Genomic DNA, 16,582 nt, shown 5'->3' with positions numbered 1-16,582 from the left:
ATTCTCAGAAACAAAAAAGCCAGCACTGACTTAAGGTTTTTGACTTCGCACTTCCCAATCTGATTTGAACAACAAGCTGAGGCCACAACTGACACAAACACTGGAGACCTGGGTGAGGACGTGGGGACTCTATGCACAATTTAAAAATTGCAGTGAAATTAAGTTGCTGTGCTGTGCTACTGTGTGCTCAGGGCTGCATCACATCCCTCCCTGACTAGGAATTCCCTAACAAACACAGAGGGAAGAAGAGGGCTGCAGCAGCAGCTCTCCAGGGCTTGCAGTGGGCATAGCCTTGGCCACGTGCACCAGCACCCCATAGCAGAAGGCACCTCCACCAGATCTGCAGCTGCTATCTTCTGCCTTTGATGATTTCTCTGTCCCTGCAGCAGGAGGTCACCTGTGTCCAAGCACAGCACAAACCTGAAATGCAGTTTGGAACTTTTTGAAGTCAATGGAGGCCGTGTACGAAGAGTGGTTTCCCTGCCCATCACAGTGCCAAGCTTTGCATGGCTGGCACTGCGCCCCTGGCACTCAAACACCATCTTTCTCTGGTGGCACATCGAAAATGGGAAAACAGAATCAACCTCAGGCTGCAGCAGCACGGCATAAGTGCTCCCAGGGGCTCAAAGCAAAAAGACACTCAACAAGAGGTGTGAAATAATTCCTCCCTTCTCTTAAGGAGTCACTCTGCTTCAAAGCATCTCAAACCTGTTAACGAGTCATCTTACTCCACTCTACAACTACATATACCTTAATTGAAAGAATAATTACATTGTCCTAGCTCATTTTTGCTCCAGGAAGGAAAGCAGATTCCTCTGCCAGATGACCTCTCAATTCCACTGCAAGGTTAAGCTGCTGCAGAGCCCTCCGGTGCCAAATAATCCACTGGAAAGCAGCAAAGTTGGTGCTGGAGCAGAAGCCTGCCTTCTCCTATTGCAGTGACCGAGATAAACCTTACATTTGTTTATCCAGCTGATCTCTCAAGACTTGGAAGGCTCAGGGAAATTAAGATTCGGTCTCACAATGATTGATGGTGCTGTCAGTCACAGAACAAGCTGGCAGCTAACAGGGAAGGCAAGTCTTCTCACATTTAGTGAAAGAAATCACAGGTCTCTGGATAAGTGATTGGAATCGTTCTTCTTCAAACAGGAAGACTTTAAATTTTGTTGTGTGATTGAGAAGAGACCACAGCAATCTCAGTAAGGGTTTGTATTTCTGTCAATGCAAACAGGTGGAGAGGGGAGGGCAAGAACAGATGAACAACTGCCATATTTCTCTTGGATAAAAGGTGACTTGAAATGAGGTGTTGTTTCCTCTGGATTTACTTCTCCTTTCTAAAAATGAATTTCATCTCATCTAAGCAGATGTCTACCAGAACCCTATGTTCCTTCCAGGCATGGTCTTCAGAGACTTGTTTCTATGTTCTTGCAACAAAATTTCAGCATCCCATTAAAGACAACACTTTCCAGGCTGTACCAGCAGCACAGAAAAATAATCTATTTCCAAGCTATTTACACTGCAGTAATGTTCATTTTGTGAAAGCAGGCAGAAGATAAAGTCTCTGCCTGAAATGGCTGGGATATAAGAGGAGAAAACAACAAAGATGTGCTACTCTGCAAAAAAGTCTTGCTACTTAAGAGCAAAACACGAGGCAGCACAGCCCCATACTGCTGGAGCCACAAACAGGGCCACGGCAAGCTGTGCTCAACAGAAAGGGAAGGCGTGGGGGAAGAAAAGCACCTTGTCCTCATCTGCACAGATCTAGCAGGCATGTCGTCAGCCCTCGGTAACCCTGGAGGAGCTCAGGCATTTCTGTAGCCAGGGCTGCTCACCTGCAGGACGATGGGCAGCTGCTCCGGGGGGTTGCGGTTCTCCACACCCATCGTCAGCCATACCTGGAATGCAGTCAGCTGCTCTGCGAAGAAGGGGCTGTGCTGTTGGAACAAGGATACAGACGGCATGTTTGACTCTGAACTGAGGAAAGCAACTAGATTTAGCATCTGTGGGCTCACGCACGGTGCATTGGTTGTAAAAACAGTAATTGGCAGATGTTTGCTTGGTTTGCTTTTTAATGTAATTTTTTTTTTTCCCAGAGACTGATCAGATGCAGTTCCCTTTAAATATACATTAAAACTAATGTGTTTGAAAAAGAAGGAAAAAGCAGAGAAACTGGAAAAGATATCACAGAAGCTCTTGGGGAAATCCAGCTAATCCCTTCCACACGAGAAGCAGCCACAGCAGAACTGCCTTCATCTGCTCTGCAGAGGCAGCTTTCACTCCCGTGGCACACAGTGCTGCCTCTGCCCAGCACAGTGAACACAGTCCCAGCACTTTGTGTAGGCAAACAAAGAACAGAAAGTTTACTTACAGTACTGAATCCACTAATATAATGAGTGATAATCCACCAACAGAGATGTCCTGGCAGTGTGGGTAAACGTGCACAGAAGTAGCACACGGAGTGCTGCAGCATTCAATACATTTAACACTGCCCTCCTGAAGTTCATCAGGTGGGATGAGCTCCCAGCATCAGCTAATACCTCTCAGCTGGGCTTTGGTGCTTAGACATTAGTGTGAAAAGCACCATGGAAAATCCTGTAACATTGGCTTGTGGTACTGCTAGACATGCAGGAGAAAAGAAAATACCGCAGGCTTTGGAAAGCACGATGCAGCTATGGCTTTGCTTTGATGAGGCAGGTTCACTGGCTGATGAAATAAAGAGTTCTTGGGGAGATGTGATACTGAAGTATCAGGAGGCTGCTTGGGTGCATCCAACACCTCTGCTCTCCTAACAGCAATGGTGAGTGGTCAATAATGTGACAGAGTCCCCAGTCTGGTGTGCTCCTGGACAGCCCTGGGGCTCAGCAACATCCCTGGCCAGGGCAGCATCCCCAGTGCTTCCTTTTGCACAGAGTTGTGTGAGAGAACACTGACCCCATCCACAAACCCAGATGGAAATGAAGCTGAGGGGTGAAGACAGGGAGGAGGTGGGATCAGGAACTCATGCCCACTCCGAGCTGCCAGGAGCCCACTCCCCCATTAGTCTGCAGGCTTGGCTCCAGCAAATTATTATATTTTGCAGGTCTGAGTAGCAAATTACAGCTAGACAATAAGCAGAAGCCAGGAGCACGTGGTTTATTATGTGCTGCTGAAACAAACCAGCCCTGAAGAGATTACCAGCTGCTTCATCCAGGTCAGGCCAGCCCAGGCACCCAGCCTGCAGCAGTGGCAGGGATGGAGGGAAGGCTGGCAGCAGGTGATGCTGTGACTCACCGGGCAGCCCTGTTATGAAATGGTGGTCTGACCTCAGGAACATAAATGCTCTCCTCACCCCAAACTACCACTGTTGCCCAGATTACTGCTGCCCAGCAGCTGCCAACCTCTGCTGATAAACACCGCTTCCTGCTGGCATAAATCAAAGGTGTGAGGGCGAAACTTTGATTAGAACACAAGGAACAGATCAAAGATGTGCAATTGCCTGTCTTCTGCAAGCATTTGTCACAGTGTAAAGCTGAGCCCTTCCACTTTCTCCTAAACTAATAGCCAAGTTTCCTACTATTTCTCTAGGTGTCCGATGGAGACCTTCAACAGGTCCTCTCTGCAGAACAGGCACAGACCTACACCGTATTAACCAGGCAGGACATGTGCTGATCCTTTGAGTCAAGTATTTGCCTCCTTCCATCCCTGAATACACATAAATTTGGTAAATTTCAACTCACATGACCGTGGGTGTAGAGATGGTATGCAGGTCTAACATAAAGGTACCCAACTGATATTGTCAGATACCTGATATAAAAATGAACGGGCTGGCAGAGTTGTATTTATGCACATTTTAAAATGCAGCACATAGAGCGGGTGAAATAAAGAGGTGGGAGAATTAAAGGGCATCTTTATCAACCCCCATGCTTGCGGAAGTTACTGGCTGTCCTCCTGTACTCGAGTCTTTGGAGACCATCTGCAGTCACTGCCAGAAAGCCTTTTTGAAGGTTGGTATCGTAAATATAAGACAAGAACGTCGGAGTAAAATTGCTTCTATTCCAGTTGCATTACAAGGCTGTAAAGGTAGCCCCCCAAACTCCCCAGCTGCTCCGTGAGCAGGGGGCAATGCACACATCGTTCTCCTCTTGCTGGGCTCTGGGCTTTCTATGTTACCCAATGACATCCCACACTTCTGCCCAATCAGCCACACCAGAAGTGCTGGTTGTGAAGAAAAGCACAAAGCAGATGTCTGTTTTTCTTTTTATGCTTGTTTCAGTGGCAATAGTCATTTAATTTAAGAACACCTCTTTAAAAAGTAGAAAATATACGGCTATGGCAGATTGGTTTTTTCCAATTTTGAACCAACTCAATCACAAAAGCATTGCAGAAAACTCTGAAACTTCACTCCTATCTACATGGAGATGGCAGCTGTTTACAGAATCTATTTGGGTACACTTGCAGCAGTGAATTCATGTTTGAAGATAGGATGCTTGCTGTTTGCTATAATTAGATCTGAATATTCCAAATCCACATATATTTCTCTAAGTGAGGTGAACCTGGATTTACAGTTTTCCAAAAAAAAAAACCAACAAAAAACCCAAAACAATGAAATTCAAGATTCAATAAGAAAAAGCGACGTGCTGAGCTGAGGCTTCAAGTAATGGGTTACACAAGGAGACATTTCGATACATTATGTGACTTACCCTAAACGCAGTTCCTTCCTCTATAATTGTAGGTAATTGGGAAAGGCAAATATCAACAGCAAGGTCCCACGCTTGCCTACAGAAAGAGGTGAAAGAGGAAAGAGAAGTTATCAGCAGTTATTCATAAGCAATGTCATACAAGAATATGGATAAAGCAGTGCTGTCAGATCGGCTGCACAACACTCAGTGTTCCCCCTTCCTAACTGTTTTTACACTTCTCCACCAGGCTATGGAATAGCTGAACTATGGTGATCTGTAATACTAACAGCACATAAACCACGTGCAGTGGCAAGGGAAGCTGTTGTGGTAGATGCAGTGCAAATGAGATTGGTACCAACCTGCTTCCAAATGCTCACAATCAAACTGAAAGAGGAGCAAACTGAAATAAAAGGATTTCATCTCCAGAGTCCCTGAAACACCTCTAAGTGTGTGAAAGAGGTACATACTGCCCAAGGAACCATTATCCCTGCACTATACGTAGACATTCCAGGCACTTTCCATTGTAGCATATGGATTTATGCACTCTGAAAGCCTAGTGAGTTAAACCACCACCCTATGGGTTTCTTAAACAAAAGAAACTAATTTACTCTCCAGACACATTAGCTCTTTAATGACTTGTGGCCATCATGTGCTACCATCAATAGGCTAAGCAATTCTTCTTCTCCCAGGCACACTTGCAGACAGAAGGCCATAGGTGATAATCAATGCTGCGTATTTCAGCTACCTGCTCTAATAAGTTCTTAAATCACCTCGCCTGGAGTCAGACAAAGCCTCCCATTAGAACAACCACCAAGCAAATCCATCCCACTGGATTCACTGGCAGCTACTCTCAACTAAAACCAATCTCTCCAATTAAATGGAAAGATAAACCACAGGGATCCTGCATTTTTCCATGGGTTCAAGAGCTGCAGCTTGTTTTAGTTGTCCCAGACCTCGTCCCTCTGCTTCACAGCATTCACCTTTTCCACTTGACAGTATGCTGCCAATATAATTAAGAGATAATCAAGAGATAATCAAAGCACAGGCAACAAATGCTTCCCACATGCTCAATAAAGACCCATGCTGGAGACAAAATGTTTGTGAGGAGCTGATGAGAGATATTTATTTGTGGAGGAGGAAAAGTCAATTAGTCCAATTATACAGATTATCTTGCTACAAGCAAAGGATGAACATTTCTGACTTGGAAGTGCTTGGAGGAATGGGGAATATCACCTGAAGAAACTCTGTCAGACCTCAGAAAACACCAATAAATACTGCCTTCAAGAGGAGTTTTACGAGGTGGGAGGAAAAAGGGTTTGGAGATCAGAGACAACTGGTCTGATTTTGGCTGCCTATAAAAGAATCCTGCGTAGGTCATTATACTGCAGGGACACAGAACTAAGATGCTGAGCTCCAAAGTCATTTTAGGTAAGAAGAACTAATACTGCTATAAAAATGTCTGGAGCAGCCCTGCAGGGTCAATTCCCAAAGGTTTTAAATGTTATCAGAAAGAACAACCCCAAATTTAAAAAGCGATTTAAGCAGATTAGAACAAAATCTCTTCTTACGCTTCAAAAAACAAGCCATTAAAAATCAATGCAGCCACATAGCTAACGTTACTCAATCTTTTAAAAGAGTGCAACCAGCAGTATAAAATCTTGTTACTGCTCATCACAGTCTAGAGAGCTACTGATTAACATCAACTGCGTTAAGGGATTCTCATCGATTCAACTACTTGAAATGATGCTCCAGCCTTTCCCAAGTAGCCCAACATGTTGTTTCTGCTTCTTTTCCGTAAGAAACGAGACAGCAAACCTGCCCACCCACCCAGACACACCAGGAAACAACAGTTTTGCCTGAAGTAAGCATCACGCTACTCCCAACTACTACAAGAGCAGCTACACGTCGCTTGCGAGACTTTGGGCTGCATAATTCATGAATGAGATGTCACATAGCTAACTCATGGCACGGGCAAAATAAAGAACTGCTTTAAATAGGCCCTGCAGTAATTAAGAGTCAAAAATCAGCCACAAAAGAAGGTAAAGGACTGACAAAGTGAAGAGAAACAGGAGGGGAAAAAATATTTGGTAGAGACGTGAAAATAATGGCTGTTGGCGATGGGTAGGAAGTGATTGACTGTTTCAATATGCCAAAGGGATCCAGAAAGGTGGGCAGTTTGTAGATGTGCTCCCTCAACTAATATTACACTTTAGCACACAAACAGGAGATAAATTAAGGAGCAGCAGGGGCACAGGGATGGGTGCCACCGCATCCTACAAGTGATTTATGAGAGCCAGCCCAGAAGATCACTGCCTCTCTTCCTTCTTCATGGAGATTACTGTTTGCAAAGTGCTATGGAAGATTTGTTATCCCAGCATCAGCTACAGGAGCCTGAACACCTCAGCACTGTCCCTTTCTCCCCCCCCCCATTGCATTCTCTCCATCACCCCCTCAGCCCCAACTAAGCAGGGTGACACCACGATGCAGCCAATGGCTCCAACCAACTGAAATATCGCCGTGTTCCAGCTTCACCACACTGCTAAACAGCACGTTAATGAGGATTTTACACTACACTGTCCTAATTGCTCTGTACATAAAGCATAAGACGTGCTCTCTGCACACCGCTGTTAAATTAGAAGCCACCACACACGTAACAGAAGGTGTGATACACACCACTGATATGTCAAAAATCACGTTACAAACACTAACAGGATTTTCAGCTTGTTTTCTCCAAACCCAGCTGTTTATTTCTATGTCCCTGCATCACTACTACTAAAGGCCCTGCACGCCTTTACTCCTCACAAGATCATATGTAACCTCAAGGATCCTCATTTCTATCCCTGAGTGCCAAACGTTTCCTGCAGGCTGAAGCCAGTGATGCAGGTGATGTGAAGGTTCCATCTCACCTAGAGGAACCCAGCCAGCAGGCTGCCAGCACCAAAGCACGAGCTCTAAAGCTTCATACACAACAACTCACAGCAGGGCCACACGTATCCTTGTTGGGGACTGAGCAAGTTTCACAGAACCACGTCTCAAAAGGGGCTCGAGCACTTTGTGGTTTCCTCCATGCTGTGCTGTGAAGCAGTCTTATGAAAGAAAGGATTCAAAGTTATTGATTTTGAGCTGCGTTGGGAAGGGAAAGGAGATGCTTGGGTTCCAAAACTGAGCAGAGCATGCTTGGATGCTGGCACCTCCTGTGTATATTTTGGAATAAATGTATATTAAATTCTCTCTTAGTTGGAAGATTGACTCAACTGAAACAACAAAAAAAGGCAGCAATGTACTTTTGTTTTCTGAAATACAGATGAAGCAATGGAACCTGCCAACAGAAACAGCCTGTAAAGAAAACAAGCCAACAACGCCCTGCGTCTGTATGTGCACTGCTTGATCCCTTCATCAAGGTACTCAACAGACAGGGTGCCAGCCATCATCCCAGGACAGGATACAACACCTCAGAGCGTATGAAAATTAAGAACAAAAAGACATTACACAATAAAAACTCAGCAGGGAAAGAGCTCCCTTGAATTCAATCATAAACACTCTTCTCCATTATAAAAATACTCATACCTGTCTTTATGTTCCAGCTCCAGTTCTCTTCAGCCCTTCAGCACAAAGTTCCCATTTGTGTGCTAATGGACTCCACCTCTGCCCGCTCCTAACACCAACCTCACTGCAGTAGGACTGTTTAAACTTTTAATATTCTAATGCTAATTCACCCAGCTGCCTTCACTTTGTTTCCCCCAAGGTGCTGCAAAGTTTGGACTTTTGCACAAAGAAGGGAAGGCAGAGCGTGCCAGCTCTGCTCAGCAATGGTTTTATTGTGCAAACCCATGAAACATTCAGCACTGGAAGCTCACAGTAATACCCCAACAGCATAAATGAAACATGCTTACAGAGATGTGCTTTAGTCTTTCTTCACCCACAGGCACCACCTCAGCTGGCAGAGCACAAGGCAGATTTTCCTACATTCCACTTGGGCTGAGTCAGTGCCCAATGCTTTTAATTCTCACGTCACATTTTTTAATAAAGTAATATTGATGTCTTTTTCTGGGGATGGCTCATATTATATTGCACCACACATAATATTAGTGATAAATGATAGTTCTTGCTGGGACAGTCGTACCAAGGAGCAGCTACAGAGCAGCTGAAGCCGTCTGCAGTGTAGGGCTCAGGCATCAGGGCTACTGCTCAGAGTTTGGACTTCTGGAACTGTTAAATATTTCAGTCTGCATCAAATACGTTGGGTAAGATTCCTGTGTTTGTCTTTTCTGCGAGTACAACTCAACATGTTCTGTTCGACTGAATGCACACACCTCAGCCTAAGCTCACCTGCTCAGCAGTGACACCGTGCACCCACTGAGTCTGCTTCAGAGGAACCAGCTGGGCAGGTGCTCAGACAGCTATTTTTAAAGCAATACTTCTTGCTATGAATATCTGGTACAACTCTAAAGCTTGCTTTCTTCTGCCACTGTGTTCCCCTCCTCCAACCACAGCTTAGAGCACGCACTTTGCTGCTCTGGTCCTATATTTCTCCCTGTTAAACTATCTGCAGTCCACAAATGGGTCTGGGAGATGTTAACACAGATGCAAACAAAAAATCTGGTTAGGGCAACAGCATGATCTGAATTAAACTCATCCTTCAAATGCCAAACGGCTCCAAATGCCCTTTCAAACAATCACTTTCCTCCTCTTGAGATGCTGAGAGCTCCATGTACCTAAATAGAGACTCATTTCTCTGAGAAATCAGGGTGCAGGCTGCACTTGCCCTGCACGGCTGCCACAAAGACTGCTGCTCCTCTCCACCTGTAATTGGGTTGCTGTATTATGACTTCCTTTTCAGCTGGAATTCCACACGTATTTTATTTGCAGTACATTACGACTTTCTTTCAACTACAATTTCATGCCTGCTTTATGTACTATTGCAATATTTCCATTATGGGCAAATCATAGTTCTTCCACGGTGTAATTAAGGTACTTCATTTTTAATCTATGTCCCAGGTTAGGAAATATCTCTAAATACATTATTGGGTCTTTTCGAAGGCCGTGAACATAACTTGCTGCCAACAGCAGCAATGTATAAACTGTAATCCATCAAAACACAGATCAAGATGCTGACAGAGCACCAGGCCCCTGTTCGTACCGCACAATAGACAAAACTACTCTCAAAGCTGAACAGCTCAGCCAGTTAATCAATATATATTAATATTAATACGTGCATTATAACAGTGCCTACAGCAGCCAGGGACCTGCAGCACAAGGCACCGCACAGATACCAACAGCATGTGCTTGGGAGGGCTTACACCTAATGCAGGTAAAACACAGCATGCCAGTGAAAGGAAGAAGGCCTCGAAGGAGCTGCAGGGGCTTTCTGCTCCCCTCTCCCTGACTGTGAGGGTTTCCCAGAGAGAAGGAGCTGCAGGGCAGCATGGAGCACCCTGGGTACAGCCACTGCTGCTGCTGAGATCAGGGTACCACATGCAGTCCAGAAGGGTCTGTGTGTGCCTTACTACTTCAGCAAAATGCTGCTGTCAACTTAGGCCTTTCCTGCAAAAGATGGTGCAAAATGTAATACTAAGGCAAAAGCACTTGGCCTCTCCAGTCAGCCTTCTGCTGGGATACAAATCATGTCTGCATGTAGATCCCGTTTTACTTTGCTTCCCAGCTCTGAATCTGAAGAATGGCTCACATCAGTAACAGCAGACATACGTGCCAGTTCTCTCTGGACACTGTGAATGGACAGCAAAGTCCAGGGGATAAAGCAAGAGAGAATATATACATGTTTGTACTGGAGAAGTTAGACATCATGCCACGCTGAGGCCACAAGCAACAAAGCCAAACCTGAGCCAGGAACTTGGTGCACTTGGTGCACGCAGGATCATCATTCCATGGGAACAGATGAAGGTACAAAGCATTAACACAAGCAACGCCCAGAAAGCACAGAAGAGAGGAAGAAGAGGACGAGGAGTGGGGAAGCCCCGAAGTTTGAGGTCAGATCCTTGAAGAACACCGACAGACACACTGCCTCCAGTCACATTCACCACCAGCAGAAGCCACATCGTGCATCGTCCATGCAGCCTCCACCACTTAGCAGCACAGATTATCAAATCACTCCAAAGTTTCCGTTCTTTTCAGCACCCCTTTAGCAGCTCTCCCTGCTTTCAGCCAGCTGATCTAAATAAAATGGGTTTGGAGGATCTGGAATCCAGTAGGAAAGCGCTGAATGAAAAGTGATAGGTAAGCGCAGGTGATTATTTTTAGAAAGTATTTAAGCAAGGCCTAAATTAGTTTCTAAATCTGTCATTACTGAAAGTTCATAATAAAGAACTGAGCCACCTCTGACAAAAGTGGAATTTTCCCCTTTGGTAGATTTGATTCAAACTGCACCTTTTTTAGGACACTGAAGAAAAACGTGTGCAGGGATCCTCTCCACTCACTTACTTTCAACTTTGCCAGTGTTGGGGATTCAGAGGGAGAAAAGCCTTTTCCTAAGGAATTCCTTCTTTTGGTAAACCCTAAAAAGCAGCAACAATTCAACTACCCTGTGGAATGGTCTGAAGGACTTCATTATGGTATTTTAGTGCCATTTTGCAGAAGAACACAAGAGAAAAAAGCCTTTCTAGAATCCACCATTGGACCAAGCAGGTCTGTGACAGACAGAACAGGATCCTGGACTTCTGAGGTTCACTCCTGTGGTTCAGCACACAATGATAAGACCATCCCCATATTTACAAACAACTGAAGTAATTTTCCTCCAGAGATGTTAATTCAGAGCACTTGAGAACGTTGCCAAACACAAACACACAATGCACTCAGCAAGGCTGCCAATCTGCTAAAGGTTCCATCCAGAGTCTATCCTATCACCTCCAAGCTTTCCAATCCTGAAAGCAGCTTAATTCAGCCAGCAAATGCCAACTCCTTGCCTGCACCTCACGAAGCTGCTGGGGCTCTATGACCCTATCTCCCTTTTTTAGAGGAAACATTCAATGCGATCTGAACTTACTGATGCTGATCAGGTTTGCACTGATCGTTATCACCTCATACCACCACTACATTTATTTTCCACTATGTTTTAATGAAGCAAACTTACCAAAGGAATCTGAAAATACAGGCATATTAAGCCCACTCAGTCACCTTTACCTGCCGTGCTATCAGCCTTTAGCAAGTCACACAGCTATCTGTTTCTCCTAAAGGAATTGCATTAGCTTGACTATACTGGCTTGTACTTAGCCAAATTTTACACTGTTCTAGAATCAAAGCAAGCATTTTTATTGTTATTGTTAACATTATTTGTATTGCTGTCGTTCATGGAATGCTTGTTTGATAGTCAAAACCACATTTAAGAGGCTTTATGTAACTGTGCCACCTCCATTTCTGTTAATCATCTTAAAAGCAACAGTGACAATAGATGAAGTCTGCAGCAAAAGAGTCTACAATGCAAGTCATGATTTTCTCCCTTCGGCCCCCAACCCTTTGCAATCAGAGGGGATCAGCTTTGCTTCGTGCAACTAAAGGTGATGTCCCATTCCCTTCCTATTTGGCATGAACGATTACACAGCTGAATAGAACCTTCTGTATTACAGAATTGCATCACGTGCACGTATGCAAAGAGAAGAAATAAATCAGTAGATGGGTATTTACACTGCCACGTGCTCTTTCATTTTTGATCCGCAGACTTCATCAGTAAAGCACCGCGCAGATTCGAGTAGTAACCATCTTTCATGGCTGCAGCTCCCCAGGCAAAGCTCCCAAAGGCAGCAGCAGCCTTTGCAGGAACTCTGTGACTTACCACATTGCATGCATGTACGTTGGGGGCAGGCGGGGGCTGCTGACTGGGGTACAGTTGTAGGATCTCATAATTCTTTCTGCCAAGAGAAAGTTACGAAATAAACTGGCCACCAGCAAGTCTTGCCTGAAGAGCTTCTGGAAAAGATCTGTCAAGAGATAGCACAGATGAGCACCTTCGTAACTCCAGTACCCGAGGTATTATGTAAAAATCACTTAAGTGATAAAAATATGTAAATATTTTATTCAAACAACAACAGAAGAATCTATAAGAGTCTTTTAGTGGCAGGATATCCCAACTCTTAAAGGACATCTGCCCTGAGTTCCCTTAAAACATCGCTATTACTCTGCATTTCACATGAAAATAAGTAATTACTGTCTACCTCAGGCTGGATTTACCCTTTCTGGACAAAATTTCACTTCTAGTGATTTGGAAATTGTAAGGGAGAAAAGGACCTGTGTGTACCATTTAATAAAGAACTGCAGTACTAACTGGCAGTTTGATGTGCTCACAAAAAGCCAACATGAACAGTAAAAGATAACAAATGATAACTATCTCCTAGAAGGGCAAAGAACTATTTATGCAGCAATGAGCATTAGCATACAAATGTATACAAATTTGGCCGCTCACGCTCTAGAGAATGAACTCAGAGCAGAACAGAGGTTGAAAAATGGGGTGAAGTTACTCGGCAAAAGATACACGGTGTTATCAGCAAAGAGAGAGAAAGTTGTTTTTTCCATGATGCTAACAAAGGCTGCAAGAAAACAGATTGCTTTCTCCAGATACAGTAAGAAAATTATTCAAGCTAAAGCAACCACATTAGCACTGGAAAAAGCCTTCCTAGTTTCTAATTACCATGTTGCTGAAATTGTTGCTGAGAAGAACGAATATAAAAAATTTAAGTAGCCTCAAGATCATGCCTGAGCTGTTCTTTCAATATTAAGCTTTAATTTTCTCCTTATTTCAGCGTCTCGTTTCTCTCACTCTTCATCCTGCTTTGAATAAGCAACACTCCCTCCTGATGAAAACTTGCTTTGCCTGCCCAAGTCGTACCTCTAGGCAACACGTTCCACGCAATGGTGTCTGTGATGGCTGTGAAGATCCAGTTCAGCTCTCCCAGGGGAGTTCTCCTGTCATTCAGCCTTCCAGGAATCCTATGGGGGAAGAAGGGAAGGGGGAACAAGGACGTTCCCTATTAGTTGGGCTTTTATTTTTTAAACACGTTGCACACAGTCACTCTATAACTGTATCACTTGTCACGGTGGTACCTATATGCACAAAAAGCATAACGTAAGAAAAAAATAATAATTTCTTCCTATTCTGCTTTATTATTCTTTCTCTGCTGAAGAGAACAAATTCCTTTCCCCCCAGAGTGCCAGGAGACTGCCAGCACAGCATGAAGGGAAGCACAAAGCACTGCCTCTGCTGCTGCACTCAGGCTCACACCGGAGCTCATGGCCATCCTCCATCTGCTCAGTGTGCACACCTACCCAGGCTGCAACAGGGAGTGCTGTGTCAACCCTAAAAATATCAACATCTTGTCAGCAATACATATCTGGAGTCTATTTGTGGTACAAAAAATGCTGAGGAATCCAATTGCTAATTTTATCAAATATTTTGATGTAGGGAAAAAAAAAAAGTGGTGGTGATCAATAGCTGGGATGGCAGCTTTCCAAACAGCAAGAGACTCTTGGCACTGCAAACACACAGGACATGCACTGAAAGTGAGCAAGATCGTCTTTAAGATTCTATCTTAGGTAGGAAAAAATAACTCAAATCCTCCAAAAAGCTGAAGTACTCACAGATCTATTCCCTTTCTCAGACAAAGCAAAAGCAGGGGACCAACTAGTGATTCTACAGGAATAAAAGAGCAGCACGTTACTAAATATCTGCTTCTAAGCACACCTCCTCGGAGCCAGAGGCCCATTACAGCACACAAGCAGCAATGGACTGAGCTGGCACTCGGTCTGTCACAGCGAAGGCCTTTGCTGTGACTACAGCAGCTACGTCCTCTCTCTTCAGAAGCAAACCAAACCGATTCCTCCAAGCATTCATGATGCCATGGAGTGAGAAATGTAAGGCTACTCCTGCAGCAGAGAAAGACTTGAGCATCGTGGATGAACACTCATCAGAGGGAAGAATCCTCATGCTAATGAATACGTTGTGCTAGTGGATGAAGAAAGAAGAGCATTTAATCATTAAGAAAGGGAAGCAACTGAATGCTTTTAAAGGTTTCAGGCACACATGCTTCAGAGGAACACGAGCTATTTAGCTCTGCTGAGGAGCAGCCAGGTGGAAAGCTGTAGCCAGAGATAGGCAGAAGGGCAGAGCAGATAACATCCCATCCCCCTGGGCTGCCCATTTGTTACTCCAGGCATCAATGCACCAGGGACAGCCTGACAGGGATTCAGCACGGCAGAACAGCACCAAACTGCAGCCTGCCAGCACAATGCAAACCTAAGAGATTCAGTCTGTGATCCATGGAGGGACAGATTGTGATCTGAAAGTGTTTCCATGAGCTACATCGAGCTGCTTGCTTTTTGGTTGTAACTGAAAAAACACCACAGCACTGCCCAGCTGCGTTTCACGTTGGAAGGAAGGAAAGCAGCTGTCCTGTTTGCCACCTGGGAGGACCTCGCTTTTGTGAACTGAAAGAAGGTGCTCAAATTCATTTCACCCATCTGAGCTTGTGCTGTATTTGCTCAGCCATAACAACAGTCCAAAGGAGCTGCAGGACCTGCAAGTGATGTCTGCTGTGAGTCAAGAGAGCAGCCCGAGGTCTGCTGGGCACCATGTCAACATGCACTCAGGACTCAGGGAAAGCAAAGAAGCTGTGAATTGTTCTTCAAGGTCTCTCAGCTTCCTGCTCCATCCTCCTCAGTTTTCTCAGATATCCTTTCTAATGCTTTGTTGCTTTGCATTGGGAAAAACAAATTCATATAGTGAAAGTATCAAGACAATCTATATGAAGAGCAAAGCTTTGTCTATGCTGAGTTGTTCTGATACATATGGCAGTAGCATTCCCTATGCAGGTTCAGATGAAGCACATTCCCTTGCATACATTTCTGAAATAGATAGAAATTAACATCTTATAAAAAATTCCTGTCTGTCTTGATATCAGAGGAAAAATATACAGCTCTGAAACAGTGTTTATTAACTGATCCCCCAGAGCAAGCAGAGGGAACACAAGGCCACACAACCGCTCTTAGGAGGATTTCACATCAATATTTGCATTGCAGAACACCCTCTGCAGCAAAATAACAGCATTTCATAAGTTGTAATGCTATTAATTAGAAACCAAAGCCTTCCTTGTTGAGGTTTTCCTTGCAAGCCAAATGCTGAGCTTAAGCCTTCTAAAGGCCACTTTCAAGTCAGCTTTCAGTGCAAAGAGAAATAGTGTTTCATGGTGGAGTTTGAATCTTTACAGCAGATGGAGAGCTCTGCATACAGTTCATACTAGATTCTGTTTATTAAATGCAAATTGTGTGTTGATAATTATCTTACTGATGGCACGAAGCAGGAATGACAGGCTGAAACCAAAAGTTGATGCTAGCAGCACAACCTTAGAAACTCTTTTCATTTGAATAATCTGCTTTATCAGGGAGCAAGGCATGCTTATTGTTTGCACTGAAAGGCTAAAAATGGCTTCTTGTTAGTTTAATACAGGTTCTAGTTTGGCTGTTAAAATACACTCGGTATTTTTGCACCAAGCAACCGCGCTTTCTAAGAGGAGCTGCCAGATTCATAGAAACAGAGCTGCCTGTAGGGACTGCAGTCACGAAGCAGACATTAACAGGACGTCATTCGCACATCTGCCGTGTCATCAGGTGAGTTCATTTCCTCTCTGCCCCCATACGCACTCAGGAAGGTACAAGCTCCAGCACTGCGAAGATTAATGGTGCTCAGCGCTTTGCAAACCTATGCATTAGGTGTTAATGGTGAGGGTAGAGAGTGTGGAATAGCACCAGAATGAAAGGCAATACGTTTCAATAACTGCGCCAAACCGTAGCAGGGCTTTCCGATTTTGAAGCAGAGCTAGAAAGAGCCATTAGGATGAAATTGGCAGCACTGCTGTTCTCTGTGCCGCACACAGGAATCAATTAAAGTTGGAACAGTCAGTACGATAAATCGACAGATGAAA

The 16,582-nt window shown here is 44.4% G+C and overlaps 1 protein-coding gene across 4 annotated transcripts in view; it reads right to left on the bottom strand.

Annotated features, from left to right (window-relative positions):
• The window catches only part of RPTOR (regulatory associated protein of MTOR complex 1), a 118,579-nt gene that overhangs the window by 53,370 nt on the left and 48,627 nt on the right, over window positions 1-16,582 (bottom strand). For all 4 annotated transcript variants that reach the window (XM_048964961.1, XM_048964962.1, XM_048964963.1 and 1 more), the window contains exons 8-11: window positions 13,495-13,595; window positions 12,445-12,589; window positions 4,680-4,755; window positions 1,833-1,934 (exon numbers count right to left, since the gene is read on the bottom strand). In XM_048964961.1, the coding sequence (XP_048820918.1) occupies window positions 1,833-1,934; window positions 4,680-4,755; window positions 12,445-12,589; window positions 13,495-13,595 (424 nt within the window). The remainder of the gene's footprint in view (window positions 1-1,832; window positions 1,935-4,679; window positions 4,756-12,444; window positions 12,590-13,494; window positions 13,596-16,582) is intronic.

This window comes from Lagopus muta, chromosome 18 (genome assembly GCF_023343835.1).
Source record: "Lagopus muta isolate bLagMut1 chromosome 18, bLagMut1 primary, whole genome shotgun sequence".
Lineage (NCBI taxonomy): Eukaryota > Metazoa > Chordata > Aves > Galliformes > Phasianidae > Lagopus > Lagopus muta.
This window is presented reverse-complemented; position numbering and strand designations above follow the sequence as displayed.